General features: G+C 40.4%; 1 protein-coding gene across 5 annotated transcripts in view; it reads right to left on the bottom strand.

Annotated features, from left to right (window-relative positions):
- camta1a (calmodulin binding transcription activator 1a) overlaps positions 1–23,661 on the bottom strand; it is a 374,375-nt gene that overhangs the window by 147,438 nt on the left and 203,276 nt on the right. For all 5 annotated transcript variants that reach the window (XM_077512905.1, XM_077512906.1, XM_077512903.1 and 2 more), the window contains exon 5: positions 13,934–14,069. In XM_077512905.1, the coding sequence (XP_077369031.1) occupies positions 13,934–14,069 (136 nt within the window). The remainder of the gene's footprint in view (positions 1–13,933; positions 14,070–23,661) is intronic.

The following is a 23,661-nucleotide window of genomic DNA, read 5'->3' as shown; positions in this document are numbered from 1 at the left end:
AAGATTGAACATTGGTACATTTTGATGCATTTATTAGCTACAACACAGAAGGAAATTACACCACAACCTCAACATTGCTTGTTAATAATACATAGGCCATGTGCAGTAAGGCGGCAGAAGAAATACCCAAGCAAAAAGAAAGTCGAATTAAACTAATCTCAAAAGCATAAATTGCCAAAAACATTTTCTTTTTTTTTCTTTGCAGATGAGGTAGAAATGCCGAGTTGGAAATAACTGCATAGTTGCATGAGTAAAGAGGAGATGATGTCTCTGTATGATTCTAAACCCTGCGTATGGTGTAGCATCTTAAACAACAATGATGCTGTCCTCATATGAAGACTGTTAGGGGAAAATGAACATATTTATTTCATACTGGGCCATCCTAAAGTGTTGGGTGTTGAAGAAAGAAAGAAAGAAAGAAAGAAAGAAAGAAAGAAAGAAAGAAAGAAAGAAAGAAAGAAAGAAAGAAAGAAAGAAAGAAAGAAAGAATTAAAGAAAGAAAGAAAGAAAGAAAGAAAGAAAGAAAGAAAGAAACCACTAACCTCTATTAGTCCTATTCGCAAAAAAAAATAAAAAATTGCAAAGGACCTTCACACACATATCAAGTACCTAAGAGTAACACATAACTTTTTTTTTAAACTCCAGAAACAACTCTTTGAACTGTCGATTTTAAATTGAATGGCACAACAGTTGGATGTGCAGATGGTTCCGAAGACATGCTGTCGTTCTTTTTTGAAGAACTGCATGTTATTGTAGATGTGAAGGAAAGAAAACACACTTGTGTAACCTTTTCAACTCAGCTCAACTCAACTATATTGGGTTAAAAACAAACAAACAAACAAGCCAAAAAAAACAAACAACCATCATGAGATTTGTGTTTTGCGCCCTTGAAAGAACTGAAATCCTGCACCAAAAGCAAGATTAAACTCACTAAATAAAATCAGGTCCACTTCAGTATACTACTCTCTGGTCAAGTTCATGTTTTTCACAAATCGATACTGACTCTGAGGATTCCTCACATTTTCAAAATCAGTACTTTTCAGCATCTTGCTTGAGTTAAAACTGCATCGTTCAAGTTGGTATTGTACATTATATTGTTATCAAAAATCGTTGCACAACAACTTCAACACACAACCCCCTCAAAATCATGTTCAATCACAAATTTAATATGCCAAAACCAAACTGATTTATTGCGCTGTTGTCGATTAAAATAGGCCATGTGCCCACGTCACATAAAAGTCTCCACTAATGCCCAGTCCCGAAATTCACAAAAGGGGACGACAGTGGTTACGTCATCTCTCTAAACACGTTCTCAAAAGTCTTATGGTCATGATTGATGCAATAAATAAAAAGCTGACTAACTAGTTCAACAGGGGGAAATGAATCTGCAAATCCCTTAGTAGCAGACAACTTTGTTCTCCATCGAAGCATTGCAACAATCCATTTTGAACAGGCTTAATCAAATGTATCTATTATAACTATTTTCTCATCTATTAAGCATTACAACTTTTAATCTTGAGGTAACAAAATGTTGCACAGCTTCACATGGAGTATTTGTTGTCAGGTCGAAACTTTAAGTTGGTTAATAATGCATAAAAATAACAGATGAGGTGGGAACAAATAGTATGAATTTGTGAAAAAATATTGAAATTGACATTATTTTTAATATACCGTATTTTCCGCACTATAAGGCACACCTCATTATAAGGTGCACCTTCAATGTATGACATATTTTCAAACTTTTTCCATATATAAGGCGCTACAGTAAAGACTGGGGTTACGTTATGCATCCATTAGATGGTGCTGCGCTAAAGGGAATGTCAACAAAACAGTCAGATAGGTCAGTCAAACTTTATTAATAGATTAACAAACCAGCTTTCTGACAACTCGAAAATGAATAAACAGCTGTTTTATTATTTTCTCTGAGGTAAAGTATTACTATTAGCTAGCGATCCAAGATGGCGGGATCTTCTGCGCATGCACGTCACCGATCGTGCAGGGTCATCGATAGCGTCTTGACAGCGAGACCTGTTGCGGCTCAATATCGATCCATATATAAGGCGCGCTGGATTATAAGGCGCATGGTCAGCTTTTGAAAAAAATTGAAGGCTTTTAGGTGCGCCTTATAGTACAGAAAATACGGTAATTTGATTTTTGCCAGACAGCCACAATATGAAACGTGGGCCTCTGTCGGACATGGATGTACAATCTCATAGAACGTATAATAAAAACCCATTCCGACAAAGATTGCATTGCTATGCTTAACTCGTGTCAAGGCTTCCTTCTCCTCCTTTCGTTATCTGGTGTTTTGATTTGCCAAACTCATCATCCCATTGGAGACCATAATTACTGGAACCCATTCAGTAATAACAGATATAATGAGTGACATGCAAAGTAGTGCAAAATATCCCGCAGTATCTCACAGAAGATCTCTGGCATCCAAATGTCCCCAAATTAAGCTAAACTCACACTGTGTCAAGTAATTTCCCTGACAGCTCCCTCTTGTTCACGGGGAAAAGAGGAGGGAAGTGGGGAGCTGCAGAGGGCAACCTCAATAAAGCTGAAAGTCTATATATGGAAGTCTTCAAGTTTTGCTACAAATTAGAATATCTCCCTGGCTGTTTTCTTGGGGATATTACCTCAGTCACCTTCATAATAAAGTAGGGGTCCCCCATGGAGACGCCTCAGCGTGACAACTCCGCAACATGCGGCAACAAGTGGCAAATTAAATTACAGGAGCTGTCGATAACGCCCTGCTTTTTTTTGACAGTCCCCTAATACGTGTGCTCTCTAAAGCAACCTTTCCAAAATGATCCCCTCAAGTCCAGCTGCTGGATTGAAACGACATAGCGAGGTCAACATGAAAGGCAGCGTGAGAGCTTAACTGCTGCCGAGTTATTCCACAATTGTAAGAAGCGAGAGAAAAAAAAACTAATTACAGTGGGCTTAAGGAAAAACTATGGGTAAAATGAACTCCCCCATTGGTGGGGGTGTTACACATTCATGTGGGAATGCTTTGGTTCAGTTGTTAATAAAACAGTGCAACCGCCATTATAGTATTATGTTGCGGATAGACCACACTTTAATCTGCTCTGGTGAATATAAAAAGTGCAGATAACTAAAATGTATGCCTCCATTACCAACCCAGCATGCAAAAGCTAAATAATAATAATAAGGCCTTGGTGACAATTCAGTTTATACCAGAGTGATTTTCTACATTATGAAACTGTGAAGCTTCCATTCCAACTTATAAGAAAAAAAAAAACATTTTGCTCTCTTAAGCCCTGTTACATCGTCTGTTAACAGTCAAACAGCCAAAATCACTTAGCTTGAGCAAAATATACCAAGTCACAGCTTGGTGTATGTTCAAGGAGCTCAAGGTGCAATATTGTTCTAATAAATCACCATCAGCAACCAGCTTACCCCGGGAAAAAAAAAAAAAAAAAAAGTCAAGTCATGTCATCTCTTCTTACCAGCAAGTTTTTATTTCTATATAATTGGGTGACTTTTGCTTTTTCCTGACAAATTTCCCCACATAAAACAATTCATCTATTAATGTTTACCTCATATTGGTCTGGTTAACCGAGAGCTCCAAAACCATAAACATCCTGAACCAGGAAACCTTCACTCACTCGACAGTATATTTCTCTGCATGGGAGCACAGGATTAAGATTTATAACCATGGTAACCGTTCCTTCAAATATTACGCATCCTCCTCCACAGTCGTGTATCTCATATAGGAAGTGACGGCTGCTTCGTGAGCTCCTTCAATAGTGAATAACAAAGAAAGGTTCCAGAAGAGGACCCAGCAGATGAACGGAACAAGTTATATAAATTCTTAACAGTGTGGCCTACTGACTTTTATCTCACCAATATTCCATATAAATATTTACATTGAGGGCGGCACGGTAGTCGAGTAGTTAGCACGTCCGCTTCCCAGTTCTGAGGTCTCCGGTTCGAGTCCAGGCTCGGACCTTCCTGGGTGAAGTTTGCATGTTCTCCCCGTGCCCGCGTGGGTCTTCTCCGGGTACTCCGGTCTCCTCCCACATTCCAAAGACATGCATGGCAGGTTAATTGGGCGCTCCGAATTGTCCCTAGGTGTGCGTGAGTGTGGATGGTTGTTCGTCTCTGTGTGCCCTGCGATTGGTTGGCAACCAGTCCAGGGTGTCCCCTGCCTACTGCCCAGAGCCAGCTGAGATAGGCGCCAGCAACCCCCGCGACCCTTGTGAGGAATAAGCGGTCAAGAAAATGGATGGATGGATGGATATTTACATTTAAAATTTAACATTTGCTACCTCAGCTACCTGATCTTAATTTCACAGCTGATTTTGGTTAGGGGCAGGGAAAGCGTTCACGTCACCTCTTCTCAAAAGCTGGTCTTGGTTTAGTGCCCTCTCACATCTGGTTGGCAGTCAGCTTCATTTGTAAATCAAAGCTAGCAGTGCTGCCCTAAATAACACACAGCTCTCCACAAAACAACTCCATTGCACAAACACACAGTTGATTAATATCCCAAGAGCACCAAGTCCAGTCTAGACCATACACAGTCCAAGCTGTTAAAGAAAAAATATTGTTGCTGTTGGGTGGAAACCCTGCATGTCCAAATATGGTTAATTTGTTATTTTTCCACAAATCGATATACCGGTAATTGATCTGTCAACAGTCTGCACAATGTTTAAGGCAGTGGTTCGAAACCTGGGTTTGATGCGAAACTCTGGGGTACGGTGAATCAGACCCTGTTCACATGGAAGCAGTTCCTCAAACAATTCTTGTACAGACAGAAACGTTTCAAGACATGCCAGTGTCCAAAAGAAGACGCTGAGGACGTTTAACGGCTGTAATATATATGCCAAGTCTGGAGTGGTGCTGTAGCACACAGGCAGTTAATGGAAACCGTAGAAGAAGAATCAGTGACTAAGACGAACTACTGATCTGACCCAAGACTTTTGAAGCCACGAGGCCGCAATATTACTCCTCTCAAGGAACTTTTCTCGGCATATGATCCGATACATTTACCGTGTCAAAACTGGAGAACATTTGAGACAGTACTTAGTAGAAACAGCATGATTTATGTTTTAAATTTGTACAATACAATATCAACAAGAGGACTACATACATTTTACTTGCCTTAAATACATGTATAAATTATATGCTTAATGGTGTTTACAGGAGGAAACTTTTTGATTAAAGAATTAGAACTGTAATTCAACAAAAGATGACTCTGCCAAATCTAATATTGGGGTCTAGGAACTGAGCGATAAAAGAAAAGGGTGTATTCAAAGTAGTTTAACTATAGAGTACAGTCTTTGCGGGAGATGGGAGGAGAAAGATGGCCACCCTGTCACTTTGACGGCTTGCAGGGGCGTATATGGGCAATCGGCTATCCAGTAATCTATACAAATCAGTGAGAAGAACACAGGAGAAGAGACAATGCCGGGTGATTCAAGAACAACAACAACGTTTGCGCAAAACGACTACGACACGGCTATCCACCATTGTTGTTGACAGACTGGTGGTTCATGCGAGAATTACATCATCAGTGAAGGAGTATCCCGCCACAGTGGAACATACCCGGCGCGTTTTGAAATCTTTTGAAGCTGGAGCCCGATTCCAAAAGTGATCGGTTTCAAGCTCCGGAACGGTGTAACTGCCCAAACCGTAAGAAACTTGTCTGGATACATTGAAACGGGCTTTCATGTGGACGGGGCCTCAGTCTCAGGGTTTCAGGACAGGTCAAGAAACGCACCTGACTCATATGAATCATGATGACACGCCCCACTTGGCCATCATTGGCTGCAGATGATCACGCTACTTTGCTTGGCCTATCTGTGAAGAAGGGAATTTGGTGTACTCAGTAGTGGACTTGTGGCTATTGTGACGGTACATTGTGTTATTTCTTTATTATTGTAACCCTTCATACTATATCAAGTAAAATAAGAAAGTGGTCAGACGAATATGTGCAATATGAATTCACATGTATGACGGATCATATGGTGTTCCACAGGGTTCAATGCTAGGTCCTCTGCTGTTTTCATTGTTTCATCTGCTGCCCCTGGGTTCTATCTTAAGAAAACAGCGGCGGTTCTTTTAAAGTGTTCTATAAATATAGAGTTGAGTGATGGGAGTCAGCATCCTTAGTGCATGATTTGCAATGCTAATTTGAGCAATTGAGCAAATTCAAGGTGAAGAGAGCCAGATTCATTGAATTCCGTTTGTTCACCAGTAAACCCTATATTTAAGTCTTAAATTAAAATAAAATTTTTAAAAATCACATTTTATTTTTTTCTATTTTATTTAAAATATATCTTATATCTGATTCACCTAAAAAAATCTATTAGTAAAAAGACAATTTGAATGTGAAGGTCATTCACTATTGTAAACCGAAACAGTATCCCATCCAGGGTGCAGCCACAAGCATCAACTCCATTACAGTCTTTACAACTAATGTTTTGACATTTGTCTTCATTATTATCAATGAACAGAGGCGATTGAGTCACCAGCATGCTCCATTAGCTCCCTTCATTGCACAGTTGCACAGCTGAAATCACACATTAGGGTGGATCCAACATGAAATGACAAGTTACGGGTGCTAAGGACACAGCAGCTGATTATTTAGGCGTTGGAGCAAGGGGTGAAGGGACAGCGAGGGAGGTGCCAAGGCTGAGATGGGATTTAAGGAGTTGGCCAAGAACTGCACTGAAGGTAAAGTTTTTTTTTTTTCTTGCAGGGAGGAGGGGTCCATATGGTAGAAGCAACCAACATACCTTGAGAAGAGAAGCTCATTTCAATCAGTATAATTAGCCTGTGCTAATGAAATAAGTCAGAGGCACTGCCACCTTCACTTAAGAGAAAATCGATCTACGTTTGAGGGAGTTTATTAAAGCTGGGGAATAATGGGGAGATAGTGTGGAGAGGGGGGTGGATGGGGAGGTGGGGTTAGTTTTCTAAGCTCACATTAACAGCTAATCAGCAAAGTGATAGTAACACTGGCGTAGAAGCTTGACGAGGGGTCTGTGAAAATTTGTCACCGGAACACCGAGAATTCAGGCTAAATTCACGTTGTGCTACCAGAACCCGAAATTGAGATGAGATGACACAAAGTGAATAAAGCCGATCAGAAAACTGAAACCTTTACAGACTGGAGGACTTGGAGAGTGGTGGCACAAGACACTCATGAATTTTGGGGTAGGTAAACATCTCTGGCTTGGCGGATAATCACTGACGGACATCTCTCCTAAGGTGCCCCAAATGCATGCTGGGTGCTGCGGGTGCTGCTTGCTCATTTATCCAGCCGTCTGGCCAACTCACCTGGAGTGATGGGGGAGACGTCAGGAAGGCAGGCTGCTATTTCACGGCCTGTTAAGCGCTAATTCTGCAACATGCCCTGCGCTCCAATTTTAGGGAACAGGGAGCATTACCGCCCAGCTCAAGGTTCTGTCTGTCTGGATGGTGGACTTGGAGGGTAGTGGAGGGTGGAGGAGAGAAAGGGCAGTAGGGAGAAAGAGAGGTGGAGGAGAAAACAGGGCCGTGACATATTCGGTGAAGAATTAAAAGACTGAGAAACAAAAGACCCACAGGGGATGGACGAGACAGAACACAGTAAAATCTCGAGATGGAAAGAGGAGGGGGAGAAGAGTGAAGCCTTGGTCTAAACGGATTGCTGAGCCAGCACTGCAAAGCAGACGGGCCAGACGTCTACTCTTGCCGTGCCAGGAAACACCTTTGATGTGGGCTCTCAAGCCTGAGAACGTCCATCCTTCCATTTTCTGTCCTCACTAGGATTGTGGTTGAGCTGGAGCCTATGCTAGCTGACTTTGGGGAGGAGGCGGGGAAACTCCTGGACTCATCACCAGCCATTAAAAGGGCACATTTAGACTAACAACCAGTCAAAATCACATGTAAGAACAAGTTAGGGTTTCATTGAACCTCAGAAAGATACTGCATAAAATATGGGAGGACGCCTGTGAATCCCCCTTCTTTGATTGACATTGATTTGCTTTAGGGCTGGGCGATTAATTGAGATCATCATTTTTTTTTCAAACTTTTGTGTTCAGCCTATTTTTTTGTACCTCAAGTGTCAGAAAAAAAATTCTTAGCGGCAAAAAACATCCCTGCTGATAGGAGAAACATCCTATGATTGAATACTATACCTGTAGCCTAGATAGGACTCCCTATCCATTATACTGGTGTTCCATCAAAGAGTGCGTTCAGTGTAGGGCATCCCAAACGCCTGATGTAACGATAAGCGCAATATCATGATATCACGATATTAAAACTGCCACAATATCGTCATGTCACAATATTAAAAGCAGCACATCTGTTAAAAAAAAAAAAAAAAAAGTTGATTTCCATTTGTGCAGTTCTAGCACCCTCTGGTGGCTAGTGTTTTGAGTGCATTTAATTTTCATAAGGGATGTTTTGGCCCTTCTATGTTTAAATTCCAAGCTAATCTTCAGATGAAGGGCCATGTAATATGCTTGTGTACCAAGTCAATATGTGGACGAACTGAATGTGTGTGTGCATTAGCAAGTGCCTCAATATTAAGTGTTATTAGAGATTATAGGTTGTTTATGTGCATTGTTGTGTTTTTTTTGTATTTTTTTCTGAATGAGCTCATTTATTATAGTGTCCTTTTTTTTATATCGCCATCCTCCCCCACAATATTGTGTTGTTGTGAGCTTCATATCATGATAATATTGTATCGTCATGTTACATCCCTAGTTACTAGGGCTGTAACAAAACACATTTGAATTGGAAATTTGGAATTAAAATATGTGAGTATGCTGAATAAAACCGAATCGTCCCATTTATAATGATGACAAGATAGTCACTGAATCATACCCTCTCAAACTGAGCCGGAGCATATCGAACTATATCATTGAATCAAAGTGAATCGAATTTTTCCACTTTAATAGAAGCATTCAAAATGTTTTAGTAACACATATTAAGGATTGTTTTTAAAGGGCCATCTTCTCCACGAGAAATCTTTTGTTGCTTTTACTTTCACATTGTCTGTAAAGAAAGGGGGAACAAACTCGATAGTACTTGGGATTGTGGAAGTTGAGATAGTTTAGAAAGTTAAAAAAAAAAAAAAAACAGTCTGTGTTTGGTTTCAGGCTAAATAAAGCAAATCCCAAAAGGGGGGAAGATCCAAAAGGCAAAATGTGAATGAATAGATAATGAATCATTGTCATTTGCTTTGTTTTCATCTAAGGAAGGAAAATATTAAAATGGATTTCACAGTAACTAGAAATTATTTTTTTGTTTTTTGAATACCATTTTTAAGGCTACATCTTCCATCTGGACAATATCAAACAGATTTTTGTCACTAGCATCATGTGACCTCAATTGGATTGTCATGGCCATGTTTAAGATTATTTAGCCTTGGACAGTTTGCGTCTACTGAAAAATGTCACAATTCAACACTGCGAAACTGGATACACGTCACCTTATTATTCAGTTGTGACCCACTTTGTACAAGTAATGTTCATATATCCATAACCAGGACTGAAGTAAAATAGTATTGGTCGCCAATGATCAAATGTCATAGTTCAAATTTACAACTGTCAACCTAATCAAGTAAGGAAGAAATTCACAAATATGGTCACTGGTGGAGACATTTCTCTTTCACAGAAGTAGATTAATGCAGTATGAGACTAAGTGTAATCCTATCTCTTTTGAAGACAGATGAATTTGATTTGGACTTTTTTTTCTTAATTATACTAAAAGGACTAATGAAATAATAACCTGTTATCACATTTTGAAATCAATTCAGACATTTTGATTTGAAGAGCCCTTTATTTGACAAGTGCAACTGTGCCCACCTGCAAACTGCCTCTGCTGATCACACAACAAATTAGATAAGAGGAAGAACCTGAGCACCGAGTTACTGTGTTGTTGTTGTTGTTTTTTTCCTCCAAGTGTCTTTGCTCGTCTCAGTGAACAGCTATTGTGCTAATGTGAATTATGCTTTGGTACATTTTTATTCGAGGGTGCAAAGAACAGACAGTGCAGGTTTAATGGGTCGACAACGCCGTTTATATTTAACTTTTATTTCTGCGTATTATTATGCATGGACAAGCAAAGTTGTAATAGGCACTAGTGCATTATTAACACGTGTCAAGCAAAAACCTTGATGTAATCTAGCACTCTAGCTAGTTTCAGTCATATATAGGGTGAGAACCAAAAGATAATGTGATGTTCAGGACTACTTTTGAAAGGCGTAAAAGTAGCCACATTACCCATATTTCTGCTTTTCTGAGGTGCTACAAAAACAAGGCCCCCTTACCAGAATTCTCATTTCAATTAGACACTTCCTGTTGCCATCAACAAAAACAAAACATATAAATATAATATTAAACAAAGAACATAATAGACTGTGGTTATGTAAAAACTATTGACAGAAGAGGTTAGAAAGAAAGAAGAAAATTATTTAAAACAATAAATAAATACCATTTTATATCCAAATGGAGGGGAGGATTTTCCAGGAACCCGACTGCCCCTTTGCTGTGTAATGCTCAGAAAACAGAGATTGACACTCGACAGATCAGATCGGTGTAAAGCCTAAATATTACATACTAAAAAATAAATAAATACATATTTTGACTAAATTACATTAATTCATGAAATTTGTACTGATGGTCTGATCGGGCCAGCATCAGTAAACCTTGGGTAGCCCAACACAGTCAGTGGTGGCCCCACTGAAATCTGATCCTGCCCATAACTATGATGGACATGCAAAAACTGAAAATGTTTCTATAAAATGTAACCTTTTTTTCCCCCAAATCAACTACATTTTCAATAACTGAGATTAAGAAAAATTGTAAATGCGCCAAAAGCAACCACACATATTTTGCAATACTTTAAGTGCATTATTTTTTGCATTTCCATGTCAGTACCCAATGTTAATTCAGTGTCTCATATTAAATTCACTCCCAGCCATTTTCACAGAAGCAGTCCCGTTCGCTCCCGGCTGTTCTACTGGAATTTGACAGATTTTGCAAGGCCCACAGAATATTGTGTTCTATTGCTATAAAAGCATGGAACCTATCAAAAGAAAGATTAAAGTCTCTTCTTTTATCAGGAAAAAAAGTATGGTTCTATCTGTTTCCGTTTTGCAGCAATTAGCATTAGAAGAGAGCTAAGTTTCATCAGTTTTCACAAATCGATTCAAAATTGTAAGTAATTGAGCTTTTTTTTCAACATGGCCCTGGTTGATCTCCTTTTGCTCTACTGCCACCTGCTGGCCGTTTGTGTAATAACTACCATTTCTGCAACCGTTCTTTGCAGTTGGGAGGCTGCATCAAAGCCTTCTGTATGCTCTAGCAAAACAAAAAACAAAAAAAAACAAAAAACGTATAAATACATCTTTGGGACACTTAGAACATGAAAAAAAAACGTATTTACACGTTATTGGGAGCAAATGAGTTAAGGTAATTACATTATGATATATCCATACTGGTAGTGGTGAGTTGCCTAAACTTAGCCGGAAGTATCAGATGCTGTGGAAAATATGTAAGAACTCAAACAGATGGATGTGTAATGTCCCAGCAGGTTATCAGAACATTGCAGGACCAGCGATGACACCGAGCCATTCCCTCAGAGTGACAAATATCTGGAGGAGCGCAAACACAGAGCAAAGCCCCTGTTGGGAGAATGCCTGAGCTTTGTCTATGTCACACTGTGTGACACAAACACCAGTGCCTGAGGTGTGCGCTACGTGTCATGTTTGTGTGTGTTTTTGTGAGCACACATAAATCAAAATCCTAAACACATAAATATGTCATATCTGCTGTACATCTCAACTCCCGTTCCGCTGGCAATAAAGCAGAACCTAAACTTCAGCACTATAGACAGCTAGGGAGGAAAAGTTTGGCTTGGAGTGGAATTGCTGATAAATCAGCCCCGCTGCCTCAACATTGCATGCCACCACCACAGATCAAGCAGAAATAAGCCAGGGAGAGCCAAAAATAGATACAACTGGGTGTTTTATGGCTTGTATGGGAGGTGACTTGGAGTGAGGTGAGGGAGCGCTTGCTGCTCAGTACTGCTTTGAGCAAGCAAGATTAATGTAGGCTCTCCGGAGCAACGGCAACATCCCGAGTCTTAATAAGGTACAAACAATCGGCTCCACTCCACTGCTTTCCTCGGGAAAACTATTGTTGTGCTGTATTGTTTGCCGGTGAGGCTCCTTGGAGACAGCGGCATGCGACTGTCTCCATTGCAACCCGTGGAGAGCTCAATGATGGCAAAAAGGTCGCGTCTCGGCGGAGCCCCGCCGCGTTTCCACCAAGCGCTACAGTACGGTTCGGAATGCCTCGGTCAGGTTTGCAATGGGAAATTTGGATCAGGCCAGTGGAGAACATGGATAGGATAATGGAGGACATCCCGCATGATGTTTTTCTTTGTTTGGTATAAGTCTGCTTATTATCATGAAGATAGATAGAGATCGGCCGGGCTGATTATGGCACCGATATTCGACATTTTGACAAATATTGGGATCAATCTTCATTTATATATATACAGGACTGTTTCAGAAAATTAAAATATTGTGGTAAAGTCCATTATTTTCTGTAATGCAATTAAATAAGCAAAATGCCATGTCATTACTAATCAACGGAAATATTGCAAGCCTTTTATTGTTTTAATATTGCTGATTATGGCATTTTCAGTATCAGTAAATATCTTATCTCAAAATATTAGAATATTTCCTCAGACCAAGTAAAAAAAAAAAAAAGCCATAATCAGCAATATTAAAACAATAAAAGGCTTGCAATATTTCAGTTGATTTGTAATGATTCCAGAATGTATGGCATTTTTGCTTATTTAATTGCATTACAGAAAATAATGGAATTTATATATATATATATATATATATATATATATATATATATATATATATATATATGTATAGGAGATCAATTTAAAATTGTTAATTTCAGTGAGCTATTCAATTTTCACTTAACTTAATACGCGATGCCTTTAACATGCAACCATAGGAACTGTCTGAAATGAGGGATGTTCGATACCACTTTTTTTTTTTTTTTTTCAGACCGATACCAGTACGAGTACTCTTGAGTAATCACCAGTACCAAGTAACGATACAACTAGTACTTTTGATACAAAAAATTCCCCCAAAAAACAATGACAGTAGAAACACCTTTATATTACAATACATTTTTCTTGAAAATTACATGTGATTAAAGGCAATTTTCTCTTCTTCCGATTTCTAATTTCCCGTTCCTGATCATAAAACAGCCACAGTATTGGCTGTCATGATTACTAGTACCTTGAAATAAGGCCCAATATATTGAGTATTGGACCAATACCGATTTCTGGTATTCATCACTAATTGAAAGTTTCACATTTGAGTTATTTTGAAATTTTTGTTTACTGTAAAAACTATAGTGATCGAATTAATTGCTTAAGTTTTCATTTAACTTTTTAACCTGACCTTTAGCATGTTAAAACAAAGCTTTCTTTCAAATTTTGCAAATCCCAAAGGTTGTTCAATAAACATGCTTAAAGACATGTCAACAAGGTAAAGAGCCAGAAATTGCATGCATATATATTTATGTATTTTGCATTTTGATGCCAATATTGTTTTCCCCTTTAACTGAAAATGAATATTGTCTCCAAATCGGTTATTGGCTTCCCGAACTACTAATAATAGGTATCGGTATCGGCCCTGAAAAAAAACATGGGTCTATCTATAAAAACAGCCCTTGTACTAATATTTTCCATTCTCATTTTTCAACAGAAATGACTAGCTACCACACCTTAACAGAAACATGTCTGTCGTTTGGCCCTCTAACTTTAGTCAATCAAACCAGGAATATTCACCTTAACGTAAACTGCACTGCTTGATGGAAACGCTCCAAAACAGACCCTCAGCGCTTCCCACATTTTATGCAATTCGAGCCAGCCCACTCACCTCAACTCCTTGCACTTTCAGCTTCATGTGATCCTCCCGTGTGGTCTTCCCATCTTTCCTCTTCTTCCAGCAGTAGCCATCCTTTCTGTACTTGACCTTCTTCCTATTGTACAATATCATCGACCCATTCTGCGGCCTGCAGACAAGACAGAGAGCAGAGGAGAAATATTGAAGAAACACACAAAAAGTCCCGACGTCAGTCTGAAGGCAATGCACCACTGACTTTAATGATACCATTTCTTTATGGTTATTCACCATTGGCAATGAATAAAGCTACCTGCAGCATGAATTTCGCAATCAACGTGTCTGTCTCAGGGCGGCTTCAGTGACTCTCTAGCAAAATGCGCGAGGGCCAGACGTTCTTCCTTATCTCTCATTCATCCAATCTAAATGAGTTCAGCTGTTTGAAATCCCAAGAGAGAAAGAGAAGCTTCTCCCTCACTCGCCATTCATAATTCATTCTCCCTCCACCAGACCACAGCCCGGAGGCTCATCATGATATAATGTAACTATTTGACGATAATCTGCCTCTCTGCTTGGATTTGTAACCGAGACATTTGGTGCTGAGTGTTGAACATTAGCAGAAAGTGTAACATAAAACATTTACAAGTCACTCAACAATTAGCGAGCAGTTGGACGGAGATGCGTGCGTGTTTGCGTATTGTGACTCGGCCCCCGTATCGCGGAAACGGCGCATATGCCGCGCTCGCACATCAGTTTAACACCCAAACGCACTCGCGAGCGCGCACGCGCACCCAACGCACGCGCTCGCACAGCTGCGATGATTTGGAGCGCTCCCAAATGAGAGTGCGCGGCGGCTCGCCGTGAATGAGCGGGAGTAAGCGAAGGAGAGAGACAGAGAAACATCCAGTCAGCTGCTGGGTCTTGTTAGCTTTGAGCTCATCACTCACAACCACAACACACGCACACCTAAATAGAAAAAGTCTCATCAAAGAAAAGAACAAAAGCCGAGTAGATTTTTGTCTCAAGGAACGATTTCCATAATAACAAACCCCGGCGATTGTTTTGCATTGTTTTGGTTTTTATTTATTTATTTCCGAAATGTTTATTTATAACAGTGCGCATCATTTTGCAGGGATGCCTTTGGGGCCCACGGCGCACGTCTGTCTCGGTATTACTCATCAATCACTTCCTCGGCACGTTCTCAGGGGCCACTAGGAAGGGAGAGGGAGGGGCTGGTTGGGGTCCCCGCAGTCCCTCCTCTGTGGCCCCAGACAACACTTTCTAATGAGAGACGCCACTCACAGACCATCACACTCCCTCCTTTATTTTTCTACATTTTTGCATGAATACCACTCTCCGCTGACTTCTGTTTTTGTTGTTGTTGTTGTTGTTTTTTTTGCCTCCAGTCAATTCTGAGCCAGCAAAGGAAAGTCTCTCTTCCCTTGCTTTCATCTGTTGAATGAACGGCACCTGCTAGCATCTCACTTACCCAAAGACATAAAAAAAAATAAAAAGAAGTCTGGACACTTTTTGCACTTACTGTATGTCTTTGCTTAAATTCACATCATGTGATGTACGCCATGTTGTCAACTTGGGTCCCCAGGACCAGCATTGTTTTGCATTAGCCTTAGTCAGCTTTTGGCCCTTTTTAGTGGATTAGATTTTTGGAAAAGTAGTTTGTTGTGTGACTTTAGCAATATGTTGTCTAGCATGATGGTCCTGTGAGAAAAAATGGTTTAGTTTGACATTACAGTGTTCCCTCATTTATCGCGGGTGTTACGTTCCAAAAACTACCCACGATAATGGAAATCCTCGTTAATTTGTTGAAAAAAAAAATAAAAAAGCCCTGTTAATTATACAGATATTTTCGTTTTTGTTTTTTTGTTTTTTTCGTTTTGGCATGATTTTTAAATTATTATAAATGTTTTTTCATTCATCATACGTTCTTTTTTCATTTACATTAATTTTCTTCCATTAAAAGTATGGTTTAAAAAAAATATTACAGTATACAGGACAGTATGTATTTTTTTCATTTAATAAATATTTTTTTTGTTTTGGTGTGACTTTTTAGTTTATTGTGAATGCTGAATCTCTTTTTTTTCCATTTACAGTCATTTGATCCCATTAAAACTTTGTTTTATTTTGTTTATTTACTTGTTATACAGCACAGTATATATTTTCTCTCTCCGGAATGCAATGTCATGGCGTGAATGGGCAGACAACGTTGGTCTCGGCGAGACGAATCCGCGTATGCCCCTATGTCACCAGTCGGACGTAGGGTTCAAGAGGTACGGCCGCGCAAAAACCCCAAAAAATAAACAAACCAAAAAGTATGTAAAAAAATAAACAACAACAAAAAAAGACACGTGAAATAGCGAGGCCGCAAAAGATGAACGAGGGAACACTGTAACAAAACACCGTAAAAACAAAACAAAACATCAAAATCTATATTTTTATGAAAATGTCTGCAATATAATATGTTATCTGAATATTTTTACTATTTCTTTCACAAAATGTCCATGATGATAACTTCAGATCAACATAAAATATATTCAGTATATTGTCAGTAGGGGTTCAATGATAGATCGGCCAGGATCGGAATCTGTGCCGATTTCCTTAATTTCGGGGGATCGGTCGATTCCTGAAAATAAAACAGATCTTTTCCACCTATCTTATCTCCCTTCACAGAGGTCTGAGATGACTAATAGGGTTTTGATTTTTATTTGAGAGATCTACTTCATGCAGTTTAAACAACCTATTTGTATAGTTTCACAGGTATTCAATGTTTTACAATAAAACAAGATTGGCACATTGAAGCTGTTGGTTATGAAAAAAATCTTGATCAATTAGGAGTTTACCTAATTGTCAGGTTTCTGTGAAATATATCCCTTGCATATAGGTTTGGAAATAATCCATACTGTTGCATTGCTTTGTTTACAGGATTTATATTAGGTCAAGCTGGGTGACAGTATGGCTCCAGCACACATCCAGAATTTTCGTTTCTGCACTTTGCACTCACCACCGTCCTTGCTTCAACACTCTGCACGTTTTACAGAAAAAAATACTTTTATTGGTCATTTTGAGGAGAGGACGCAGAGCTGTATGGGATCTTAAATGTGTTCTGAAGCAGTTTATGCCACCATTAAGGAGGCGTTGTCATAAAGTTTGCTGCAAACACAACATGTACTCATTCCGATTTGCATCCTCCGTGTCAAATGAAGGGCACTCATTAGACATAAGCACTCAGTACCAAACAGCGGGATAGTTTTGTTTATTCCGATATCGTTCAGAGTTTTGCCCTTCAAAAGATACAAGCAGTGTGTGTTAGCCCTGCATGGGACAAAAAGATGGGCGCAGATGAGATAAGGCAGAAAATCAAATGACACAGGGCTATCTGATCTCCTCCAGAGCACTGAAAATTGGGGTGAGGCTTCGGTGTCAGAGGCTCCACACCATATTTATCGGCTGGGTGCAAAAACTTTTTTTCTTGTAGCTATTTTTGAGGGTCCGTTAGGTAGATGCTATTTTCAATTCGAGCAACTCTGGAGCCAGAGGAGCAAGCTCGGACACCCTCTGAGACAGAGCGCCCCAGTCTCAAATGAACGTTTTGGCAACATTACGTGTCTCCTTTCTTTCCCTCCCAGTCCTTTCCTGCCACTGTGATTCAATTAATCTTATCAGAATCCTACATATTTATACATGAGAGGGGAAAGCTAAATTCTCTGTTATCATACAAGCATGACAGGCGGCCTTCTGTCTCAGTTGCCTAAATGTGCCAGATTAATATGGAAATGTGGACCTCGGACCAGCTCCACAGCTGCCTCTCTCCTCTTAGGAGTTTGCAATGATAATAAGCTTTACCCTCAGGGTGGTGTTAGGCTTGTCCATTCCGTCGGGAATCACACATTTACCCAGGTAATGGCATTCACTCAATCACATTTATTCATTTGAGAAAGTCAGAGGAGGGTGAGGAGGGGTAGCTTGGCTTTATGAGGCTGGTGACACGTCGAGCATATGTAATAAAGCCAAAGCGAGGGAGCCCTGTCCCACTTCTCGTGGGCTGAGCTCAAACACATGCAGCAAAAAAAAGTGAAGTGAGTGTCTGAGTCGCGTGTTCCAACATGGATCAGCGAGAAGAACCCACAGCAGAATCCTTCATAATGCTTTGTAAAATCCTGTCAACTGTGCTGGCTGACTGACACACACACATGCTCTCAGTCTAAGTGCACAGTTGCTCCGAACCTAAAGAAAACAATCAGACAGCTATTAGTAGAATCAAAACCACTCAACCGTTCAAGTGGAACACAAGGGTGTTATTTTCCATTGGTATAGCCCATATGCCAATGAGTGGCGAACATTTGTAATGCTAACGAATGTTGATTTCATCTTTGGGTTCCTTAGAGTACCCAGCAGTTCCTAAACATTCTCTAAGCAGTCTTACTGGTTCTCTAAACAGTTTGAATTGTTCGCTAAACAGTCTTAAGGTATTTCTTGTTGCAAAGAAATTTTAAACAATTTCCTTGCAACAACAATTTTGAACACAATTTCCTTGGAACAAGAAAAACCATTAAGACTGTTTAAAGAACCATTAAGACTATTTAGAGAATATTTAGGAAACGCTGACATGAAACCAACATTCACTCGTATCGCAAATGTTTTCCCCTCATTGGGATACAAGCTTAACAATAATTGAATTCACGTCAGGGTTCTTCCATGGTCGCAGCAATTCCTAAACTGTCTCTAAATGGTCTTAATGTTTCCTTTAAACAGCCTTAGTGGGTTTTCTTGTCGCAAGGTTTCTTTATTTTATTTTTTTTTGGGGGGTGGGGGTTAAAATATCCTTGCGACAATAAAGACCGTTAAGACTGTTTAGAGAACATTTAGGATGCAATCTTAAATGAACTCTGACATGAAATCAACATTCACAAACATTCATGCCTCAGTGGAATGCGGCATACGGGCTTATTTTTATAAGAAGAATGAAGATCTTCTGGCTGTATAGCTATTAAATTGTGTTTCAGATAAATCAAACATATCTCTTGTTGAGCCTGTGTAGCAGAAATAGCAAAACTCCAGCCCCTGTTCCCCACTTTGCCCCACTCCCCATGTTGCCCTGGGGTTGATTAATACCACCCTTTCTATTTTCTCTCCAGAAAGCTCAGCTGGTGATATTTGAGGAGAGGAAGAGGAAAGGATAAGAAGAGGAAGGAGACGGAGAGCCAGTCCACGGAGACTTTGGAGGTCGGAGGGCGAGCTGGTTTGGGCCTGAAGTGGCTTGGAAGGGAGGAAACATGCTGTTCTAATTTACCCATTGGAGCCTTCAGCAATCTCAGCCATTAGCCTTGTGTGTCAACAACAACACTTCCACCTCCTCAAGTACACGCCTGCGATTGGCGTGACACACACACTGACCCTATTAAGAGTAAATATGAGGCGCAAATATGCCCTTGGGTACTGCTGCACTTGCACATGCTGGATACTCCAAGTTGCTCGGAACCCTGTTGCTCCATGTGGACATGGCTGAACATCAATAGCACTCGGATGCCGGCCATTACTTACCCTGTCGATAACTACTGCAACATGCATCCCAGCGTTTTTCCTACATACAAAATTTGGAGGCGGCCACCTCTACCTAATTTGCTTGCCGCCTCCAGCCCGAGAGACTGATATCGCTCAACACAGCCGCAGCACACCAGCTGTGTTGATTGTGCTCGGCAACAACGTATTCTAAATGCAGTTACAGCGTTGCACCATTATGGAGGCGCTATACAGCAGTGCACCCTGAAGCAAAAACTGAAGAAGAAACCGTTTTTTTTTTTTTTTTTTTAACTTTATTGTACCGAAAAAGAAACAGATTACGGAGCAACAGTTGCATAGGCCCATTTCCTGGTTGTGAGGCAGGGGTGGTGTGCTCCAGTAAAGAAAGACCTTTATACCCCAATATATCATTTTTCCTTAATATTGCATGAAATTAATGCCAACGTTGTATTCATATAATTTCTAATTTCTAGTTCCAGATCATAAAATTGCCACAAGAGGGCGCCCGATAATGGTATCTGTCACTGTCGTGAGTACTGATATCTTATAATAAGACTGGTATTGGCAACAATACCGATACCTGGCATCGGTAGTCACCCATCATAGTCAGGAAGGATGGTACCACCTCTGCCTCAATTTGAGCTAGGAAAAACCTTGCATCCCATGAGTGAAAAGACTTCAAGTGTAGGGTGGCCAAACATCCTCAGACCACTTTTTCACATCCTGTCCGAGCGTCCGGGGGTTTTATAAATTCATGAAAATGTCCAGTTGTGGACTGACACACACATGCTGCGCTGATTGAGTCCACATGTGACGCAATTAGGCTTTTAAGCAAGAGTGTCGCATTATATGACACATCATCTACCTCAGAGCTTCTATCTGGACACAGCGCGCGTAACTGATGACTCACAGATAAGCCCGTCCCTTCAGCCCCGCCAAAAAAATGAATCTGCAAGTGGGGCGTTTGCTAAAACTACTTTAAATGTAAATCTGGCATGGCCTGTGGATTTAGAGTCAGAGCCTTTTCTCCTTCTCTCACACACAGACACACACTAACATAACCAAACGTTTCTCTCTGACTGACAATGACTATGTTTATATGCAGTTTAAAAACCCTTTCAAAACCCGAATATTGCCAATATTCAAACAAACGCAGAAAAACCCAAATATGCTCCAGTCCAGGTTTTTAACTCATTTACTCCAAATAACGTATAAATACGTTTTTTTAATGTTCTAAGTGTCCCAAAGACGTATTTATACGTTTTGTTTGCTTGTTTATGCTAGAGCATACAGAAGGCTTTGATGCAGCCTCTCAACTGCAAAGAACGGTTGCAGAAATGGTAGTTATTACACAAACGGCCAGCAGGTGGCAGCAGAGCAAAGGAGATCAACCAGGGCCATGTAGAAAAAAAGCTCAATTACTTACAATTTTAAATAGATTTGTGAAAACTGATGAAACTTAGCTCTCTTCTAATGCTAATTGCTGCAAAAAGGAAACAGATAGAAACATACTTTTTTTTCCTGATGAAAGAAGAGACTTTAATCTTTCTTTTGGTAGGTTCTATGCTTTTATAGCAATTGAACACAATATTCTGTGGGCCTTGCAAAATCAGTCAAAATCCAGTAAAACAGACGGGAGCGAACGGGACTGCTTCTGTGAAAATGGCTGGGAGTGAATGAGTTAAAAACCCGAATAAGACCCCTTTTCGAACCCAAATATTCAGTCAGATAAACACAATCTGTATACCTCGATTGAATAAGGTATTGTTTTGTGTTCTGCGCATGCTCTATTCGCAAGGATCTTTTGAATAGAGGAAAGAGTTGTATGTGCAGGTGTCTCGCAGACGTGTGCTACCAAATGAAAATACATAAGCAGTGATAAACACAAGTGATGAACATTTGACACAGCACAATAATACAATTTTTATTATTGTGGAGAGTGATATGAAAATAATGCCTTTTATCAATATAAAATAAGAAGCGGAAATGACGTCTATGTCGCAGTTTAGATGACGGTCAATCACATTACCATGTAGGGTGTTACTCTGTCTAATCATACATGTGAACGGGTTATTCGGAATCTGTTATAAACCAGAATTTTTACCTTAACGCGAATATTAATGGCATGTTAACATGGTCAATGAGGCCTCAGTGCCGAGTTGCAGCAATGTTCTTACGACTTCAGTCCAACTAATGGCTCATTATGCACATCACAGAAATGAGTAAGGGACTTTTTGGTGGATCAATCGGCTGAACGTTAAGGATGACGTTTGATTAAAATCATATTATTCCTCTTTCAGTCCAATCCTCACATTATAGACAAGCTGAAAGGTCAAGCTCATATTTAGGAGAGAACAGAAATCAGTGTATTTGACGTGAACTAGATGGAGATGAATGATGAAACTGAGTTTGCCAAACAGTGTCATATACTCCAGATGGAGGAAAATATTTGTTTATCCAAGTGAAATGTAGAGCTGTAATTGAGAATGGGGCGGGGGCACTTTTATGATAGTTTCCTCATCTCTTTTGCCCGCTATGACAAGTGCCAGTGATTGTGGCAGAGCTCGGACCGTCGCCTTCTGGCATGAAACAGATGTTCCTTTGCACTTATCGGAATGAGGGGAAAAAAATCACAATGTTTAAAGAGACTGTAAATTACAATAGCTGTAGCTTTTCAGCTGTCTCTTTCCTGTGTCCCTACACGACCTTGTAAAGTGGAGGCCACAGGTGTGGGTGGTTGGTTTACTGCATGTACTGTATGTCCATATTTCTTATCTGGTCCACAGTAGCCCTGCAGGAAGTACGGAAGGGAAGCAGGTGACTGGCCATGATAGCACAAAGCACATTTCATGCACATTTCAGGGTAGATGCCACCACTGCTCAGACGTAAAGCTCTCAGCTTGTGCCACTAGGACATAATTCACATATAACAACGTTGTTCGCCGGTTACGCCACTCCATTCTCTGTCAACACGTACACCTCCGAGCTTTGAAGTGCCGCATAGGTGACAAAGAATTTGAATTTCAAGAGCGTGTACGGTTTCGGCTGTGAAGACATTTCTTATTCAGTCCTGAAATGCGGTCTACGGTTGTACGTGTTTGTATACGAGGTTGGACTGCTGATGACGTTCAACCGGTTGCTGAAAAGGATTCAGCATCATTTGTGTGAAGGATACCTCTACTCAGCCTTTAGTCTGAATGCCTGCTTAGTGTGAGACTAAGGAGACAATGATTAAAGTCTTACATTGGCAGTTTGAAGCCTCACACGTTATTATCCATTTTGTAGACAATGTAGAAGTTCAGGATTCCCATCTGCAGATCAGTTAAGCAAGAATATTAAAAGGCTCGTCTGAGGGACCGGATCCTAGTAACGGAGATAATCTAACTGGCTCAAACTTACTTGAATCAGCTGCTCAAATTTTAGGGAAAAAAATGCCACCATTTAGAGACAATTTGGAGCGCTGACAACCTTTTTGAAACTGAGAGTTCTATCAATCAATGCTGACCGCCAGAGGGGCCGTACCTAAGAGCACAGAATGTCCCTTCGCACATCCGCAGTTCAAGTTTGTCTATCAACAACGTCATAGGTGATCCAGGGCTGTTGTAAGGGCTGTTGGTCTTTTATTCTTACTTGTTCGCATGCCACTGTATTCTGCTCTTCCCTGCAGTTCAACGGAATTGTCTATCTATATAACAGTCATTACTTGTTGTGTGAGAGTTAACGCGAAAGGCTAGTTGTTTGCTACGCACATGCACTAAAATTTACATTTTTTACTCCATTTTCTTGACGGCTTATTCCTCACAAGGGTCGGGGGGGGGGGTGCTGGCGCCTATCTCAGCTGGCTCTGGGCAGTAGGCGGGGGACACCCTGGACTGGTTGCCAACCAATCGCAGGGCACACAGAGACGAACAACCATCCACACGCACAAGCACACCAAGGGACAATTTGGAGTGCCCAATTAACCTGCCATGCATGTCTTTGGAATGTGGGAGGAGACCGGAGTACCCGGAGAAGACCCACCCAGGCACGGGGAGAACATGCAAACTCCACCCAGGAAGGCCGGAGCCTGGACTCGAACCGGAGTCCTCAGAACTGGGAGGCGGACGTGCTAACCACTCACCCACCGTGCCACCATTGAACTGTATTAGTTTTGTTAAAATATCGTCATTTTTTAATTTAAATCAATGCACTGGTGAACTGTTTCTAACTGCATCTTCTATAGTATG

This window comes from Festucalex cinctus, chromosome 2 (genome assembly GCF_051991245.1).
Source record: "Festucalex cinctus isolate MCC-2025b chromosome 2, RoL_Fcin_1.0, whole genome shotgun sequence".
Classification (NCBI taxonomy): domain Eukaryota; kingdom Metazoa; phylum Chordata; class Actinopteri; order Syngnathiformes; family Syngnathidae; genus Festucalex; species Festucalex cinctus.
This window is presented reverse-complemented; position numbering and strand designations above follow the sequence as displayed.